We start from the raw sequence: 18,807 nt of genomic DNA, 5'->3' as shown, positions 1-18,807 counted from the left end.
TCTGCTCTAGTGCAGGACTCGGTGACCTGGTTTTACACAAATCAAATAAAGTGCACAATGTCATGTTTTTGGGAAGACGTTGCTGAAGGCGCGCGCTATTCTTCAGGATTACGATAAGACACAGTCTCGTGTTGCTCTTCACAGTGGTGAAGTCCCCTCCATACTGAGTGTAAGCCATGTACGCTCAGCCTATGTATTGCAGGCTATTATAATCGTACAGGACACTATCGTGAAAAGCCCAAATGTTATGGATTGTGGTAAATCGACACACTAGTCCTACAGCGACGAAAACTATGAAATAGCGAGATATTAAACGGTATTTTGAAGTTTGAGACTTGCCATCGGTTTACTCCACTCCCGGTGCAGAAACAGACGGCTGCACTGTCCGTGTTTTAGCCCAGGCCGTAGTAACGGGCGGAGCAGCGGCGCGCGGGGCGGATCCTGAGAGAACACGACTCGCCTTGTTGTGTGTATCCCGTGCTCGCATCGCCATCTTGTTGCAATCCTATTTTTACGTATGCAAGGATCTACCTAACCCTCTGCTTAGTTCAAAATCAACTTTTTCCCTTTTCCTAAACGCACGAGACGCCCGGGTGCGAGGGATTCATCGGCGCTTCCTCGCGGACACCACCCAGCCTCGTTCTTTTTTTTTCGCTTCTGTCCCGGGCACCGGGTCGCCGCGCCGAGCATTTACGCGCAATGAGCATCGACACACTTTTGGAGGCAGCCAGGTTCCTGGAATGGCAGGCCCAGCAACAACAGACCACACGTGGTGAGTGGAGCCTGCAGCGACCCGGCCACTTTTTAACTATTTCCCTCATAATGGATCCGCTTGTGCGCTCGTGGAGAGAGATGGAGAGCTTGGGGCGCACACTTGGACATGGTACAGCGGTTCAATGTGGGGTTAGTGCAGGGTTTGGTCTCTGTATTTGGACAGGAATACACTCTATTCCTAAAACTGGACTTTGCGCGCTCCTGGTGTGTGTAAAGACAATTGCAACACTCAGTGAGTCACCGCGCGCATGTTTGTGTGGCTGGAGTTCCTGTCAGTGTCTGCTCCTTTTATGTGCACTATCTTTGTTGAGCAGCGACGCTTGTCCAAGGGGCGCAAAGTAGTGCAGGGACAGTGTAACACAAAATGATTGCAGATAAATGCAGACACCAAGAGAGAATGGTTTAATAAGTGAGTTTTTTGGGGTGTCCAGTGGGTGGGTGTCCAGGGGGACGTGTGTTAGAAGAGAACTACGCTCAAAAACTTGATTATTGTTTGTTTGATTAAAATAGGCAAGTCTTATGCGAGTTAATTAGTTAGCTGATACTTATTTAAAATTGATACATCCAAATCCCCCTCCTCTGCTGTTCATCAAGTGCACGTTTTCCTCAAATTTGCATTAGTTTCAATTGTGTGCTCTGTTGGAGCCGTTTAGTTTGGGTTTGGCCCAGTTTAGCGCGTCGAGTCGCGGCAGGGCGGTGGCGAGCGGAGGCAGCTCTTTACATAATGCCCTGACATTGCACAGAAAGATATCTTATGACACACACTGGGGCGGGACCTCGCGCACACAGGGACCGCTTGAGGTGTGTGGGCGCGCACGAGCTATGTCAAATACTACTGTCTTATAATTAAGTCAATCCAATGCGGTGCCAAAGATTAACCTTGATTGGTATCTGCGCTATGTGAAGAGAAAGACATGAGGGGGTGCTTTTGTGTTTGTGGCCTTTGATGACGTGTCAGACACTTACCCTCCCCCCTGCATACCGCGTGCTACGGCCCGCCCACAGCACCACGTGCACTCATCCTCACCCCTCCCCGCTGCTTCAACCCCCACACACGCACAGATCAGGGCAGTCTCCTCCCCGCATCTCCATTGAGTTCTCTGACGGTGGCGGGTAGGGCTCAGAGAAGGGGGGGTAAGTAGGACATCCTACCCCAGCAGAGCCTTTCAATGCTGGAGTTATGTAATACTTTATGTTGCGTGCGGTTGGCAATCTGGAGCATGGATATTGCTCAGTATGAGCCTGGAAACCCATTTGGACTCACTACTGGGTCAGGAGACCCGGCCATTGGAACTGCCTGGTACTTCGATGCTTGAGTGGACTTTATCCTCACAGGCTGTTGCAAAAACATGCAGACAGCAGCTTCAAATATCATGACAAGTTTGTTGATAATAAAAACAACCATAGCCTAATTTCCAAATACACACAGGTCCCCCATGTCCTCTCCTCTTAACCCTGCCCTCTTTGTGTTTTGGTGAGTGCCTGTATGAACTCCAGTTGGGATAGTATGACTAATACTAAGTCATAAAATTAGAGAAATGAACACTCATATAATGTTTGCCATGATGTCGTTGGGTGGACATTGTTCAGACTGGACGTCGGTGAGATGACGTCATCAGTTATTATGTTTCTACAGACACCACAGATGTTGCCTCACACCGTAGCATGTGGAGCATGTGTATCGTGTCTGTAGATGTGCGGCTGTAAGGACTGCAGTGGCTTTGAGGAATCCCTGGGATCTTCTGCCTTTTAATGTTGCTGTTTCCATGGTAACGGAGGACTTTCCAAATGCCTCGGATCCACTGCTATGAGGCCAGCCTCGTGTGTGTGTGTGTGTGTTGTCGTGTGTGAGTTGAGAGCGTTGGCATGAGCACACCGTGGGAACATACTGTCTCTTCCTTCTTTGGCGCTTTTTGTGCTACTGTTTTTCATCATTGTTGTCATGGTGCCCGGTTCGACTGACCCACCTGAGCGGCTCCACGCACCCCTCTCCTGTTGGTCGGAGGCGCTGACGTATCCCAGAGGCGCAGGGACAGTTTTACTGCAGCAGGCCAATCGTTAGTCTCTTTTGTTCAGTCAAGAGTCAGACAGATGAAGAAATTAACCCTCTGATGTCTAATCTCCATTACATAATCTGCATCTGTCTCATATGTGGCAATGAGTATCTTGTGTCACCCCACACTTAAGGCTTCAATAAAAATCAAGTTTGAATGTCGCAACTGTGCATTTATTTAGGTAATAAAATGTCGTCTGCAAACACAAAATATCCTTATTTTGTTTTAACCCTAGAAGTTTATTTATGAAGTTTGTTTTGAATGATTTTAGGTTATTGTTTGAGACAAATGTATTAATCGGCATTTAAGTGACACGCTACAAATCAACAATAATGATTGGAATGTCTTGAAATTAAGCAGTGGAATTGATAAACTGTGAGCTTAATGTGAGCACTCTATACCAGGGGTCTCCAACCTTTTTTACCCCGTGCGCTGCTTTTTCATTAACAGAAAAAAAGGCGACACGATACTATAAAATGTGATCAAGAGTCATCAAACATGAAAAAAGACGTGTCAGCATCAAAGCCGATACCAAATATGTTATTAAAAAGAGTGCTCACAAAGACTTAATTGTTTTTCCAGGGCTTTGTATAGTAATTAGAGCCTGTATGATTGGATCTCTCTGTGGGTCATGCATAATAGAGCACTAATTACTTACATTAATAAGCCTCAGCCCCTCCTTCGCTCATCAGACTTACCGCACTCATCACATTTTTACATCAAGTGTAGTTTTCTGCCCAGCTACAGTCTCGTCCCTTTTCTGGCAAAGAATGTTACCCACTGACCTGATCACCACGTGTTGCCTGTTGTCGCTCAGGTAGCTGCGAACCATCTCCAGATCTTGAGCTAGGTTCTGTCAGGGCAGTCTAGCTTTTGGGCTGATAGTCACTGAAACACCCAGAGGAAAACACCACACAGGCCCCACCGGGATGAAAGCCCTTATCAGCCACCCAGTCAATGTTTTAAAAGGTGGAATCGGATATTCGGCAAAAATCCAACTTTTTACAGCTTTGAACCATATTACATCGTTGTTCCCTTAGAAAAAAACACACCGGAGTTTCTTTTTTGACCAATTCATGCTAAATTAAGGAACCTTCAAATCTTCCACGACGTTGCTTCACAGAGAAGTAAAAGTGAAAGAAAAAGAGCACACACTGACTGCAGCACCTTCTGATACTAGTGCTTTTGTCCTACGATAGCTACGATGGCAGATCTAGAAGCGTTTGTTTGTTTGGATGGGGAGCGGCGGGAGAAGGGTCTTTAAAGGGACAGATGCAATTCTCTGCGTAGGTTAAAGGGACTATAGGGAGTTTAAAAATGTTAAAAGTAAGTATTTTCCTCCCCCTACATGTTCCAGCCATGTCCTAATGTGTAGAATGAGCCCAGACCTGTTAAATCCTGCACTGTCACTCAAAAAGGTGTCACTTCGGCCCGAATTGCCGTCATGCACGAGCTTAATATAGAAGGTGCAGTTACACATATGGCCTGAGGTGGCAGTAGTGAGTATAAAATGGTGAACTTGCATCCAGCCCCTTTAAAGAGACAAACAATAAAAGGCGACAAAATGTAAGATAGTGATGAATCATTAGCAAATTACTTTTAGAGCCTCATAAAGCAGAATATAAAGTTTCAATGTATTCAACAATGTCCTTTCCCTGTTTTGCAGAGGACGGTAAAGACAAGGATGGCATCAAGCAGGAGACAGAGTCCATTCGCATAGACCTAATAAACTCCTCTCAGCCAATCAGAGCGAGCCACATCAGCTGGAGCGATGACCCGAAACGGCAGCGCCACTCCCCGGCCACGGCGCCTGCCTCTCTGGCGCCCCCACAGGTTCCCATCGCCGTCATCCCCATGGTACCGGTCGTCACGGCAACCCCCTCCGTCCCACCCCTGCCCCTAACCACGCCGATCGCTGCAGCCGCCACGCCCCTCAACACCTCCTCTCCGCCGGCCAAAAAGCCTTGCTCCCCGTCCCAGCAGAGCCCCCGGCACCTCCTCTGTGCGACGCAGGTGAAAGTAGAGCCGACCCCGATCGCGTGCGGGAAGCCCGGACAGACGCAAGTGCACATCCCGTATGGGGCCACTTTGAATGGCCCGACGGTGCAGCACTCCCTAGTGGCGACACAGACCACAATGCAGCAGCAGCAGCAGCAGCAGCAACAGCAGCAGCAGCAACAACAGCAGCAGCAGCGGCCCAACGGTGTGACCATGGAAGATATGAGGTTGGTCCCAGGGAAGAGGAGGCCAGGAGGGTCAGTCTGTGTCCTGTCTGCGGGACTTGAACGATTTTGTGGTTTAAATGTATTTGTTCATATGTTTCTCGTGTCTCTTGCAGAGCGGGGACGAGAGAGGTGCACAACAAGCTGGAAAAAAATAGGTTTGTATTTTCTTTTTTCTATAAAAGAAACAATACCATTTTGTGAGAGGTTTCTATACATTAAGGTACATGCAGTGTTCCCTTCAAAATCACACTGAATGCTGACAATGGAGATCGGCCTCAAGAGTCTTAATTATGCTAAAAGTTGTTTTTAAACTATGCTTAAATTGTAGTTGCAAAGCCCTGTACCAAGCATGTAGGAGGAGCCAGTTATCAGTTACAACGTAATCAGTTTGCGCGCTCTGGAAGGCCGACTGCTAACATTAACCATTAGCCATTAGCTTACCTTCAAAACATAGTATTTGACCGCAGTGTTCACCTGGCAGCCTACAGACTCCCCTGGCTTTATTTTTGCTGCCTCCATTGTGTGTTGTAGTGGTACTGTCTTGCGTTTCCCCCCGTGGGACCGCCCAGCCCAGCACTACAGACTACAGAGAACTACTTGCAATGGAAAGACTACAAGTACCGAGTAGAGTGAAGCTGTGTACTACTTTGGAAATGGCTTATAAACTGACATTAATATACAACAGATTGCTAGGGGTTGCCTAATTACAAACCCTGCCTCTCTTTAGGCGAGCACATCTAAAGGAGTGTTTTGAGACTCTGAAGAAGAATGTGCCGAATGTTGACGAGAAGAAAACCTCCAACCTTAGTGTCCTCCGCAGTGCCCTACGTTACATCCAGGTAGGGCATCTCCTCTTTGGACAAAAGTGTTTCGCTCTTTTGGGACCTAACTCTCTTTAAACATTGACATTTCAAGACACTTTTCTTAGAATTTGCCCTGATTTTTGCCCCCTTCATAATGTACAGTAATTGATGTGCTATGCTTTCTTGTTTGTCTCGTGTCTTGCTAAACTCTTCTTGTGACCAGATAAAAATGTCAACCATTTGAAACGTTTTATGAATAACTCAGCATTTTCATTCGCTTCAGTTTGCTAGTACACTATATTTTTAAGCCCAACCCTGCAGCTGTGTTTCGACCCATTTGCGCATCTTCGAGTAATCTTTGAACCTTCCCCAGAGGTTATTATTAGGACCGTGGCGGAGGCTCCCCAAAAGCTCCTCCTGAGGTCATTTTTATCCAAAAAATGATTTCCTCATCTCTCGATCTCTTGCTAAACTCAATCCGTTCCTCGAAAAAAGTAAAAATCCTTGCCATAGCTTTACTACTGCCACACAGCCTATTTTTTCTTTTCTTCCTCTTTTCTCTTTATTGAAGCAGCTGCGCAACAAAGGGGAGCAAGAGGAAGGGGCAGTGAGCGATTGCGTGAAAATCAGGAAGGGAAACTACTGGATATTTTGTTTCAGCTGTTTTAGATCAATCTTGCATTTTCTTGCCAACACTGTAATCTAGTGATGACGGTATGTTAATAATAGCCTCTCTTCAAGATGAAGTTTACAGTCTTTACTTTTCTTGGGTACCATGGGTGCATTTTTGTATTTTGTGCCAACAATGGCCCCCTGCCTGAGACTCATTGCAGCGTTTTTCTGTAAATATGCAGCATGGATTGAGCTAACCGTGCAGAAATAGCAAAAATAGGCCGTGGGATGGGAGAATTGGTTCAAAATATGACTGGCTGCTAGTATTTTGGATCAGTCCTCAGGGAAAAACGTTGCAGAGGGAGAACAAGACATTTGTGCCTGCTCGTCTTAATGACCTAAAATACAATCCACGCTGAAAATCAACTGTTATTTTGCCTGATGCTGACTACAGTGTAGGTAGGGCTGGGCGATATTGGAAAAAAAATGATCACATTTATTTTCCCCATTGATCGATCTCAATTTTTTATTTGATTTTTTAATTTTAAAGATAAAACCAATAAATGCGGAGCCTCACAAGGCCACGACTTCACGGAGTTCAAAAGACGATCAAACTTACAATTCACAGTTAATCCGGCTCATCCATGGCTGCAGCCTCAAAAATAATCCACATGGTCCAAATACAGCGATAGCTTCTTCTTCAACGGTAAACCTTTTGTCCGTGTGCAAAAGTGCCGATCCTCAAAGGGCTCCTCGTGTGTCTGTTTTTCCCTGTGACGGGTTACGAGTTTGTAGCTGATTTTACACTTAAATTCACCAGATTCTCTTCTCTTGCTTTGGCGTTTGCCTTTCTGTTTGTTGATCCGAGTATTCCCTGGGCTGGACCTGACAGGTGCTGCAGTGTCGCGGCGCCTAGAATTTTTTTTCCAGAATTCGACTGGCCAATATTTCTGTCGATTAAAACGCACCACGCGATTATTGAGATCGCCTTTAATGCTTTTTTTTGTCTTATAAGATTTTTAGATGTCTCATTGTACGGTGTGGGGATGGTAAAATCGTGAGCTGCTCTCGTCTCCACTGTGCGATTGTTCAAAGAGACAATTGTAGCTACAACTAGACGATAATGAAATTTGGAGTCACGATTATCTTGGCCAAAATAATTGCGATTAACGATATTATCACGATATTTGCCTTTGGTTTAAAAAAAATCACTGAAACTGGAGAAATAATGGGGATTGGGCAATTATAAGATATTCTTCTTCATTGTCTGCTGTCAATGTCATATTGAGTGAGACATTAAGTAAGCATTTAAAGGCACACTGTGTAACATTTTGGACTATACTGTACTATACTTGTCAAAACATGCCAAATGAGCAGCTCGACACAGAAAATGCTGTTTCTGCAGTGGGTAATCAAAGAATGGATTGAATGAGGAAGTAGCCGACTGAAATCTTAAATACTGCTGACTTTAGTCACATCTCCATGGACACGTACCCACTCCCGGTAAAGTCACTGGTACTGGTTGTCTGATTTAGCGATTATCTTCTAGCACGATAATCACGATAATCAAAAACATGTGGCGATTGATTAATAGTCACATTTTTATCGCGATTAAAGATTTCTTTGTTTAGCGTCCCATGCCTAGCTACGACCAAAGTTTTGTCGTCGCAGTTTCAGGCTTCAGAAGGCTTGTGTTTAGCTGAGGTGAGCGCCACATGCTAGTGGTGTTTATTTCCACGGAAAAGTGCAAGGAAAGTCGTGTAAAATGCGGAGTCAGACCCGCTCGTGCCCGGCCTCTGTTGCTTGTGACTCTGGCAGCGTGCGGTCTGCGCTGATGTGTTGACGGGACACTGACTCACTCTACAACTAGCCTTCCAAAGTATCAGACACTCCCTAATGCCAGTCGTAGCTCCTCTTTGGTTGAACGGCGGTTCTATTGTAAATCTTTGTCCCAGTTTCACTGTACGACCTACGACTGAAGATTTTCAGCCACAACATAAGATTTTTCCATCGACGAGTGGTCGCTCATCGTAGACGGCCAAAATCATACAGTGTATACAAATGATTAAAATCGCGACTAAGATTAAAATTCAACTGATTGCCCAGCCCTTAGTGTAGGCTATCCAAGCTTATTAGTGTTTTTTTTGAAGTGGTGAACATTGTGTGTTGTTGTCGAGGTAGAGGTCAATCTAGGATTCTGCGGTAGATTTTTCATATTGCAGTTTCACTAGTATAGGTTCACGTAAAACAAAAACCTGACAAAACATCTTCTCGGTCAGCACAAATGAACTAAAGTGAAATGATTATACACAAGTTTTAACTTTTATTTAAAAGACAGAGGCCCATAATATATAGATATTAGCCCCTGCCCTCCCTCTGAGATTTTGACCAGGTTGAGCATCTGGTATGCAACCTTTGCCAGTTGAATGTGTAAATCATGACACTAAGGAAGCAGATGATCTGATATGGCAGCACAGATGGGGGAAAAATACAAACCACATAGAGGTGTTCATTTCCAAGGTCATGATTTTTATCACCATTCTTGTACACTTTATGTGAACTAGAGATGATTGTGGTTTAATCGGAGTTCGACAGTGCCTAACCTATAGTGTGTGTGTGTGTGTGTGTGTGTGTGTGGAGGGGGGTCTGTGTTTGAGCATGAGCTTTATTGCACAAAACACAAAATCTCCAATTAATTTTCTCTCCAAATTGAGTCATATCACTCTCGCAATCTACACATAAAATCTACACATGCCATCCGTTTTTTGTATCAAACTACAAATTGGTTATTTCTCCTGCAGTCTAAGGAGGCTCTTTACCCTTATTTCACCTGCTGTTCGGCGAGACTCCCTCCCTCTCCCCGAGCCATGTGCGCACAGAGCACATGGCCAGACTGCGCCCGATGTCGTCACCGCTCCGCTCTGCACCTTTTATAGGAGGGAAGAGCGACGGGGAGAGGCGGAGGAGAGAAAGAAGGAAAGAAAGAAGGAAAAGAGAGGAGAGAAAAAGAGCAAAGAAAAGAGACGCAGAGATAGGTAGAGGAAACACAAGGAAGAAAGAGGGGAAGCGGGGGAGAAGGAGAAGTACGTTTTGTTCAGACCGTTGTCCCCAGAGTTGGAGGCAGTCGCTGTGTTGCCATGGTGATAACACATAGGGAAGTGAAGTGGTGCCTGGATATATATACAGTCAGGTGGATTAGTGGCGTTTGCTTTTCATTTATTTCAGTATTGGTGACGTTTATGGGTCTTGAAGAGGCTTTGCCCATAAAAAAAACATTGCAGTTGTGGAGAAGGATTTTTTAGCTCTTGCTATCAATGGTTGGTTGCAGTGACACGTTTCTATTGTGATGACTTTTTATCTTTCAAAAGAGTGAATATTTTGTTTTACCGAACTCATTCCATACATAATTTTTTTCAGCATTTCCATCCTGCATTCTTAAGTCGCATTCTTGTCTTTTTTTTAACTTAAACTCAGTTTTCCTGCGTCTGTCTGTCTCTTTCTTCCTCTCTCCCCCCCCCCGCTCACAGCTCATCATATGTCCTCACCAACACTCGTAACCATAGCAACAGGTGGCAGGTGCTGGGCGGTTTTCTCTTTAGATGGTCCGTTCCTGTTAAACCCAAAGAAAGATGTTGGAAGTTGTTATTTACACAAACATACACGCCATCCTTGTGTGCTGCCATTAGCCACCTGTTGGACCAAACTTCAACCTCAGTACAATTAACAGTGTTTCTATATCGGGTGTTTGATGATTAGGGCTGGGGGCTTCACTTTGTTCAGGATCAGCAGGCCCACGTTCATACTCCTTAAAACTCCTTAAAAAAAACAAACACTTGTCTTGAATCATTTATTTGTTTTGGGGCAAAGCTTTGTGCAGTCTTTATATTTAGACATTGTTTTCTATTTGTATGTAATGTTGATGCAGTTGAAGCGATTCCTCTGTACTTATTTATTATACGGTGAAAGCTGCTGTAATACATCTGTGGTTTCTAGTCTTATGCATTTGCTGATGTTGGAGAACCAGTGAGTTGGTGTAAGCAGTTTTTCCGATATGGTTAAGTGTTGGTGTTCGACTGTTCGTGCAAATACTGCGTGGATGTATTGAACTGTGGAGGAAGCGTGGGGTTGTGCAAAGGAGGGGGTTGGTAGAGCAGGCCAATCATATGACCCCAGCATCAACTTACTTCCCCAGTGTTAGCCAATCAGGACACGCTATATGTTAATACAGTGAATCCTCGTGGATGCGGTTACCAGGGTTGTTTCCTTGGCGATAGTGGGATGCAGACTTGGGTAATGGGGACATCTTCAGTTTTGGTCCTTGAGTTGGCAAGGCACTATACAGTGTTATGAGTTTGCTGTATCAGCTTTCCTCCGTAGTTTTATATGGGTTTTGACTTCAAAGTCCTACCCTGAATGATTGATTTACTCGCATGTATATATATAAAAAAAGAAAAGAAAAATAGACCCGGAATTTTAAATGCGACTAACTGCTAAGATTTTTTTTTCTCAATACATTTCATTCTTACAATTATGTCGGTAAATGTATTTTTTCAGTCCAATGTCATGCTTTAAGAGACCAGCGATGCCTTCTGTGCCTTCTGTGTTTTTTCTGTTTTTCTGCTGCTGCTTTGCTGTGACTGAAGTTTTTGAGACAGTTGTTTTTTTTACCCTAGCCCTACTGCAGTAACTTTCCCCTATTACCCTCTGTCCCTATACTGAGGCTTACAGTATAAAATTATTATTTTGTGGGATATTCAGACCAGCCGACATGTCAAACCTGAATGAGTACACAGAATAAGTACACACAAAACCATGTGTATAATAAATAATAATGCATTGGTTTAATATAGCGCTTTTCTGGACACTCAAAGACGCTTTACATTGCATTTTTCATTCACTCCATACTGATGATATTAAGCTACTATTGTAGCCAGAGCTGCCCTGGGGTAGACTGAAGGAAGGCCACCAGTCTGTGTCATCGGCCCCTCCGACCACCACCAACCACTCACTCACACACTGCATTCATTCTGGCCTATTGTACATGTTATTTAGTGGTAGGGGAAACTGGAGTACCCGGAGCATGGAAACTCCACACAGAAAGGCCCTCTCTGGGAATCAAACCTGGACCTTCTAGCTGTGAAGCACGAGCGCTAACCGCTGTGCTACTGTGCCACCATATATGTCACCTACCAGATCAATCGGTCAGAGACAAATTATCCAAAGACCGAACATATACAGTTATTGTAAATAATCTAATACAAACAATGGTGAATTTACGGATCAAAACTACAAAGCCTTTTCTCCTGTACACGTGTATGTTTTGCTGCACAATGGAAATGTTTAGTACGAGGCTGATGGCGGTCACCTAACTAATACAAAGTGAATGTGTAAATGTATTCTATAAATAAATTACAATATTATCATAAAAGCTTACTGTGCAATTCTCGATTAGAAAATACTAATTTACTAATTTCTACTAAAACATTTCATTAATATGTTAAAAAAATACTTTGTCATGTTGCATATCTATCTTATGGAATGGACTTGGAGGATTATTGGTGGACTTGTGCGTTGTCGGCTCGAGCGATTGGCTGAGATCAGTTGATCTGTTACGAGCAGGGTTTTTTTGAGGGCAGTGAGGGTTTTTTTTTTTTTTGCAGAGGAGCCTCGCGAGTGGGGCCGTCACGTGCAGCTCTTAGTGTAAACAGCTTTGCTCAGTGAAGGGAGCGTCCGGTTGTGAGGTCATGTGACCCACATGCTCAAATTCAGTGTTCTGAAACTATCATTTGGAATGCCAGAACGAGTCACACAATCAAGCAAAAAGTAAATAAACAATGTAAGTTACAATTTGCTTTTTAGCCGTTCATGGGGACAAATTGTCATGTCATGATTATTTTCTGTTTTGACAAAGATGCAATATTTATGCCTACTTTTTCTTTGGTGAAGGTGTATTGTGTCTTGTAGAATTACACTTTTCATTTGCAGCTAGTTTCAAATAACTTCAAATAAGCAATCAATCAGTGAATTCATAGGTGTCTGACAACATCTTTTGTAATTTCTGACCCGTTAACCTTAATTTCCCGCGCTCTCTCTCTCCCTTCTTATCGCCTTTACTTACCACCACCACCCCACTCCTCTCCATCCAGTCCCGCCTTGTAATCTATGTTAATGCCCTTACCCTGTTGTGTGTACGTCAGCTGACCTGCTCAAACTGGGTCACTTCGAGTCGTGCCAGGAAATCTGTGCTGCGGCCTTTTTTTTTTTTGTAAAGTCACTCTTCAACTTCCTTCTATTCACCTCACTCCAGTAGTATTGTCTAGATCTAGACCAAATATTTTCTGTGGAGTGAATTCTTTTTGCAAATGGGGCACTCCATCTGATAGAAACCCTCACCCAACAGAAAATACAGTTTAAATGAGTAAATTAGCATAAATCCTTAATTCATCATGAAAGGAACAAGCTTTAGGGTTGGTTAAGGCAATTTTCTATCTTTGTAGTGCTGTCCTACAAAATCATTTACATGTGCGGATCTATATGGATGTGTCCTGTCCCGACCTGTTGTGTTCAGTCCTCAACTGAATGTCTGTATTCATTTGGGGTACTTAGTGATTGCTGATCAGTCCGATGATTGGGACTTCTACAGAGACGGTGGAACAACCAAACGATTATTGAAAGAGTTGACAACTATTTTAGTAATCGCTCAATTGTTTTCTGGTTCACACAGACTCAGATAGAGCAAAAATGACATGGAAATGTTGTATTTTCTGATGAAAACCTACTTTGTTTTTATAGTTAGGGTATGTAGTGTTTTGTACATTGTAGATTTCATAAATATCTGTCTGTTGGAGGCTCTAAGTGCTAATTCTGCTTTCTGATTGGACGAGACACAAACATTTACATTAAAGGGATATTTCAGGATTTTTGACATTGGGCCTCATTTCCTAGTTGTGTTGAGTGTTGTTGATTTCTGGAGACATAAATATATTTTTTAATTCATGCAGTCCTTATATTTGAAGAGTTTAGTGGTGTTAGGCTAGTGCTAGGCTAGTGCTAGGCTAGCGCATGTCTATGGTAACTAGTAGCCTGCATTAAAAACAGTCTGACCCAAGCACAGTGCACTGGAGGCAAATCACTTATAACACCAGACTACCGATATAAATGTCTGTGTTGACTGAATAATTTTTGAAATATAACCATTTTGCATTTAAAATAACTTATTTGAGCAGCATCGGCTTCCTGGTTGTAAGCTACGCAGCGGCGGAGTGATCTGCTCGGTTCCTGGATCTGCAGTAGTTTGTTACGGCCAGCATTACTACACGTGGAATTCACAAAGGAGCTTTCTACAAATCAGATATGGCAACATTTGGAGGACTATCCCATGATTTTGAAGAGGTTTTTAATGCTGGCTGCTAGTTACCATAGCCATGCGCTAGCCTAGCACTAGCCTAGCACCACGAAACTCTTCAAATATAAGGACTGCATGAATTAAAAAAAAAAAATATGTCTCCAGAAATCAACAACACCGCATAAGTAAAAAAAAAAAAAACACTCTGGATAACTAGGAAATGAGGCCCTATGTCAAAAATCCTGAAATATCCCTTTAAGTTTACTCCATCATCACGTCCTCAAGCGGCGCCACTTTTCCTTTGTGTGATAAAATACAATTTTCATACACCGTTTACAGCAGAGTAAATAGTTAGTTCCTAGTCGCCGTAGTTGTATGGATTACGGCTGAGCCAGGATGATGATTTGCAGGTTTGTCATGTGTTCACAACCTGTAAAGTTAAGACTTTTTCAATTGTGGAGTATAACGATGGAGAATTGCAATTAGCACTGTGGCCGTGTGCCAACCTGCCCTGCTGTGTAAACCTCCTGTCAAAAGCGTCATTGCAACATTGACCGCCCTTACATTAAGCTCAGTCCAGTGCAGCAAGAGTCCAAAGCACAAAACAAGGACTTGTACATTCTGCTAATTCAGAGACGTCTGTTAGGTTATTTGATATCAGCGTTGAAAAGCTGAGATTCTGTGAATGTTCAGCCTGTGTCGGACCCCCTAAAAAACAAGCCTTGTTTCGAGGAACAGGGCGGAGCTACAGTCCTTCAGGCCTGCTTACATTTGCATGAATTAAAGCTACTCCGGAAACGCAGGGGAAGTGGACAGCTCTTGCAAACTGAGAAAGTGGGAAGGTTAAACTAGTGCTGTGGTGGCAAGATAAATCGCAATTGAATCAAAAATGGCAAATGTAAAGCTCTGGCAATCTTTTTTTTTTAAACGTTTTTATTGCACTGCATTATGATTTCCCCTTTGAAGAACAGACGGTGATCTCATCATCTTATCGAATCCAAGTTCATATCTAAAGCACATTAAAAACAACAGATCATAACAGTCATTCTCAATAGTCAGTGTCTGTCATTCCATTTTCTTCTGTTCACTGACTTGTGTATGTTTCTGTGTCTCCTGCGCAGACTTTGAAACGCAAAGAGAAGGAATATGAGCACGAGATGGAGCGCCTGGCGCGAGAGAAGATCGCAACTCAGCAGCGATTGGCTGAGCTGAAGAACGAGCTGAGTCAGAGCATGGACGTTGTTGAGATCGACCGAGTGCTTCGTCAGACCATCCAACCGGAGGACGACCAGGCCTCCACCTCCACCGCTTCAGGTACGAGTTACACATATGTTAGAGTGCAGAAGGCTTTAACATGCTTTAAATAAACAGGTTGTACAGTTATAAGAGATACACATAGATAAGAGATACTTTTATTTGTTATTCAGATGCACATTGTACACAGAAGGGAATTTCGTCACATTGTACATGCATTTATTATTAAAACTGGTGCTTTAAAAAGAGGTAGTGTAATAATGAAGGAAGTGCAAACAAGCTCAGGGCAAAAATGAATGTTGTGATAACAAGACATGATATTGAGAATTAGCTTTGGCTAAAATGTTGTAGTATGTAACATGAGTTTATGTGACATACTTGTCCCTATTCAAATAAACTTAAAATATTAGGATAGAAATGGCATTGTAACAATGTGATAACTTATCCCAAGTAATGCAAAAAATATTACTTTTGTAAGTAATGCTTCCAATCCATGCCATTACCAAGAAGATACTGGCCACATTTACTGGTAATTCCTTGGGTTGTAGTCCTGTTTGATCATTATGATGACATTTTCTGAATTTGGACAGTGCCCTGTTTCTATTTAATTAACATTATGGCCATGTTATTACACTTAAAGTTACAACAATATTGACATTACCACCTATTGCCGTGCGCTTACTGTGTGCAAAGTAATAGTAGTGAAGACGCCAGCCAAATGGATGGTAAACAGACCAAAAAAATGTGACTTCTTTGTATTCCAATGTCAATGTCAAATTTATTTATAAAGCACATTTAAAAACAACCATTGTCGACCAAAGTGCTGTACAAGAACAGTAACAATATGTACAATAAACATAATAAAACTTAAACATTGGAATATATAAAGGCCCAAACTGTGTCTGGTCTACATGAAACCGAAGGCCAAAGCAAAAAGATGAGTTTTTAATTTGGTTTTAAACTCCTCTACAGACTGAGCCGAGCGCACATGTAGAGGAAGGCTGTTCCACAGTAATTCCACACTTATATCATATCAATTGAAATTTTTGATTAAATCAGATTTTTTTATTTTAAACATATACATATGATTTCTATCTTCCCAAATATAAACGGTTCATGAGATAGATATTTAAAGAAGGACCAAACTATTTATTCCAGGGTAATCTAGTCCCACATCAGAATCAATAAACTGCAACCAGGGCTCGATCCTTGTTTAAACCACGAACGAGAGTTAACCAGTTAAATCAGCAGCACAAACATTTGGAAAAGATAAAAGTTATACAAACCACAACAAAGGAATAGTCGGTCTTGGTCTCTAAAAATATTATACATTTTTTGGTACCTGGTTTTCCCCCGATCGTTCCTGTATCTGTGTAGCTGTCCTCCTGGTGTTTGGTCAACCACTAAAACATGCATTGGTTTCCCTCACCAGATTCATTGTGTGATTTTGGTGGGTAAAGGTAACATGAATGAAAAGGGAAAGAAAGGTGTAAATGCAAAAAAAGTCCTGTTCAGTCCTAACTAGCTTTTGCTTCTGTGTTTCAGAAGGCGAGGAGAACTTCGAGCAGGACATTGATGATGACATCCCGCCTCCTCCCACCACCTCCACGCCACTCCTCAAACCAGCCCCACCACAGATCCTCCAGGCCCAGCCGCTACTCGCCCCTCACCTGTCCATCCAACACGCCACTCTGTCCGGGGTCCTGACGGCTGCCCCCACCGTGTCCAGTGCCCCGGCCCCACAACACATCGCTCCCGCCCCTGCCCCGTCCGCTCCCGTGGTCACGGCAGCTCACCCCATCCAAAACTCTACTGTCCAGGTCCAACCCACTGTCATCGCCCACGCTGCCGTGTCCCACGCGTCCGTCATCCAGGCCGTCAATCACGCCCTGCCGACCAATCACAAACACCTGACTCATATTGCGCCGTCGCCAGGGCCCTCCCCCGCCGCCACCCCTCAGTCAATCACAGCTGCTCCCACTCACCAGCCCATCACAGCGCAGCAAATCGGACACATCACAGTGCACCCTGTGGCTCACCTCGGGGCGCAGATTCAGTCACACCTTCCGACGTTATATCCACAGGGGGTCTCCGTGTCTCAGCCCACGATGGTGGGGCACATCACCCATACGTTCACCCACCACACCCTGCCCCACGTGCAGGCGAACCCACAGGCAAACGCTGGCGCTCAGGTGAACGGCGCGACAGTGGTTACCCAGGGGAGCCAGTCTTTAGGAAAGCCCACAGCAGTTTTGGCACCGCACCCTCAGCTAGTGGGGCAAACGGCTGTCCTGAATCCGGTCACAATGGTTACGGTGCCCACCTTCCCTGTCAGCACTCTGAAACTCGCCTAAGTACATGAACAAAAAACTGAAATGGCGGCAATGAAAGTTTTTCTTTTATTTTCCACACTCCACAGAGACAGTTTAAACGACGGACATAACGGCAAAGATCTCAAGGGACGTTTGTGTTACGCTTTCTTTCAGTGGCCATAAAGCTCAAGCCATTGCCGCTGTTATATGGAGGCATCTAAAAGTGTCGTTTCGTGGAAAAGTGCATAGTTCTGTAGTTCCAATCAATAAATTGCGTCCAGTATTTCCGAGTGATAGACGAGACTGTGTTTGCCCTCCATGGTCTATTTTTCTATTGTGTAATCCTAAAAACGCAGCAGATTAAGTTGGTGCGATATCCTGCTATACTGAACATTATAGATTATATACAACACACAATAAGAGACAGGCATTGTATTGACAAAAAGTATTTCTATTTGGATCACGGTTGCATTCACGGCCTCAGCACAAAAATGGTCTTTTATCATGTACTATTTTGGTTCAATCTTTGGTGACTCTTAAGCTTTACCACAAATGGCCTTCCTGGCCTCCTATGGATAGACAACACACAGTAAAATGTAAGTCCGTTTGAGAACCCTAAGAATGTAGTTCAAACATAGATAGAAACAACGCTGGAATTTAAGTTTATGATTTGCCTTAAGTCAATAATCTTTGTGATTACACAAAAGTTAATGTACAATGATGTAGTGTCAGTGGTAAACAGTTTATTGCAATCTGCTTGATAAACAAATCAAACCATTAAAGCAAATGAACAGAACATGAAATATACTATTTTGTCCGTACAATATAATCAGTCTATTTCACTTTGAATTGAGCCACTACAGCAGCGCATTCACTTTTCCACAACTCATTTTAGATGCACTTGAATTTGTGTTTCCTTGAGCACTTTGCCTTCCTTGTTTCTTTTCCTAAAGCACTAACACAATAAGCTTCTCACTCAGGCATCAAGGATGTACTTTGTTCCTCATCCACTCACTGAAGGCAATGAAAGTTAGAAAAAAAGGTGATGAAAGGCGTGCCAGTTCTGTGTTCTAATGATCATGTTTTTGTTTCATGGGACACTTTTTGTAATGGGGGAATTAATGGTATGAATGTGTCAAAGAGCAGCAAAACTGTGGTTTGTGGTGCTACAATAACTGACTGCACACTTGTTATAAGGGTGTCCACGCGTTATTAAAAATATAGTGTCAAAATGAATAGAACTCCCTCTAATGACGTTGATGAGATTTAAAAAAAACAATATAACATATTGAAAAGTTCTTGATATATTGTTGTAAACCATTCGACTCATCCAGCTGTGTAGTGTCCTGCAGAAATGTTTGTGTTTTCTAAAAGCATCTATGAATGGCACAGGGACCTATCAATTAATACTTGAAATTGTTAACATTT

The 18,807-nt window shown here is 43.3% G+C and overlaps 1 protein-coding gene across 4 annotated transcripts; it reads left to right on the top strand.

Annotated features, from left to right (window-relative positions):
- The first annotated feature begins 431 nt into the window (after positions 1-431).
- On the top strand, positions 432-17,912 carry mntb (MAX network transcriptional repressor b). 4 transcript variants are annotated; one of them, XM_079566031.1, is made up of 7 exons: positions 432-772; positions 4,495-5,083; positions 5,167-5,208; positions 5,585-5,677; positions 5,781-5,892; positions 14,935-15,127; positions 16,613-17,912. In XM_079566031.1, the coding sequence occupies exons 1-7, from the start codon at positions 700-702 to the stop codon at positions 17,419-17,421; spliced, it is 1,911 nt and encodes a 636-aa protein (XP_079422157.1). In that variant the 5' UTR covers positions 432-699; the 3' UTR covers positions 17,422-17,912. The 4 variants fall into 4 exon arrangements, with proteins under 4 accessions (XP_079422157.1, XP_079422158.1, XP_079422159.1 ...); XM_079566032.1 differs by having other exon boundaries at positions 433-772; positions 4,495-5,053; positions 16,613-17,911; XM_079566033.1 differs by lacking the exon at positions 5,585-5,677 and having other exon boundaries at positions 435-772; positions 16,613-17,910.
- The last annotated feature ends 895 nt before the right edge of the window (positions 17,913-18,807 follow it).

This window comes from Gobius niger (assembly GCF_951799975.1).
Source record: "Gobius niger genome assembly, chromosome: 11".
Taxonomy (NCBI): domain Eukaryota; kingdom Metazoa; phylum Chordata; class Actinopteri; order Gobiiformes; family Gobiidae; genus Gobius; species Gobius niger.
This window is presented reverse-complemented; position numbering and strand designations above follow the sequence as displayed.

What these genes read in the sequence shown, in the direction of transcription:
- mntb (XM_079566031.1), top strand. Translation starts at nt 700, where the DNA reads ATGAGCATCGACACACTTTTGGAGGCAGCCAGGTTCCTGGAATGGCAG. An exon ending in GGGAAGAGGAGGCCAGGAGG is followed by an intron (nt 5,084 to 5,166) that starts GTCAGTCTGTGT and finishes TGTCTCTTGCAG; the next exon opens with AGCGGGGACGAGAGAGGTGC. An exon ending in AACAAGCTGGAAAAAAATAG is followed by an intron (nt 5,209 to 5,584) that starts GTTTGTATTTTC and finishes TGTGTGTTGTAG; the next exon opens with TGGTACTGTCTTGCGTTTCC.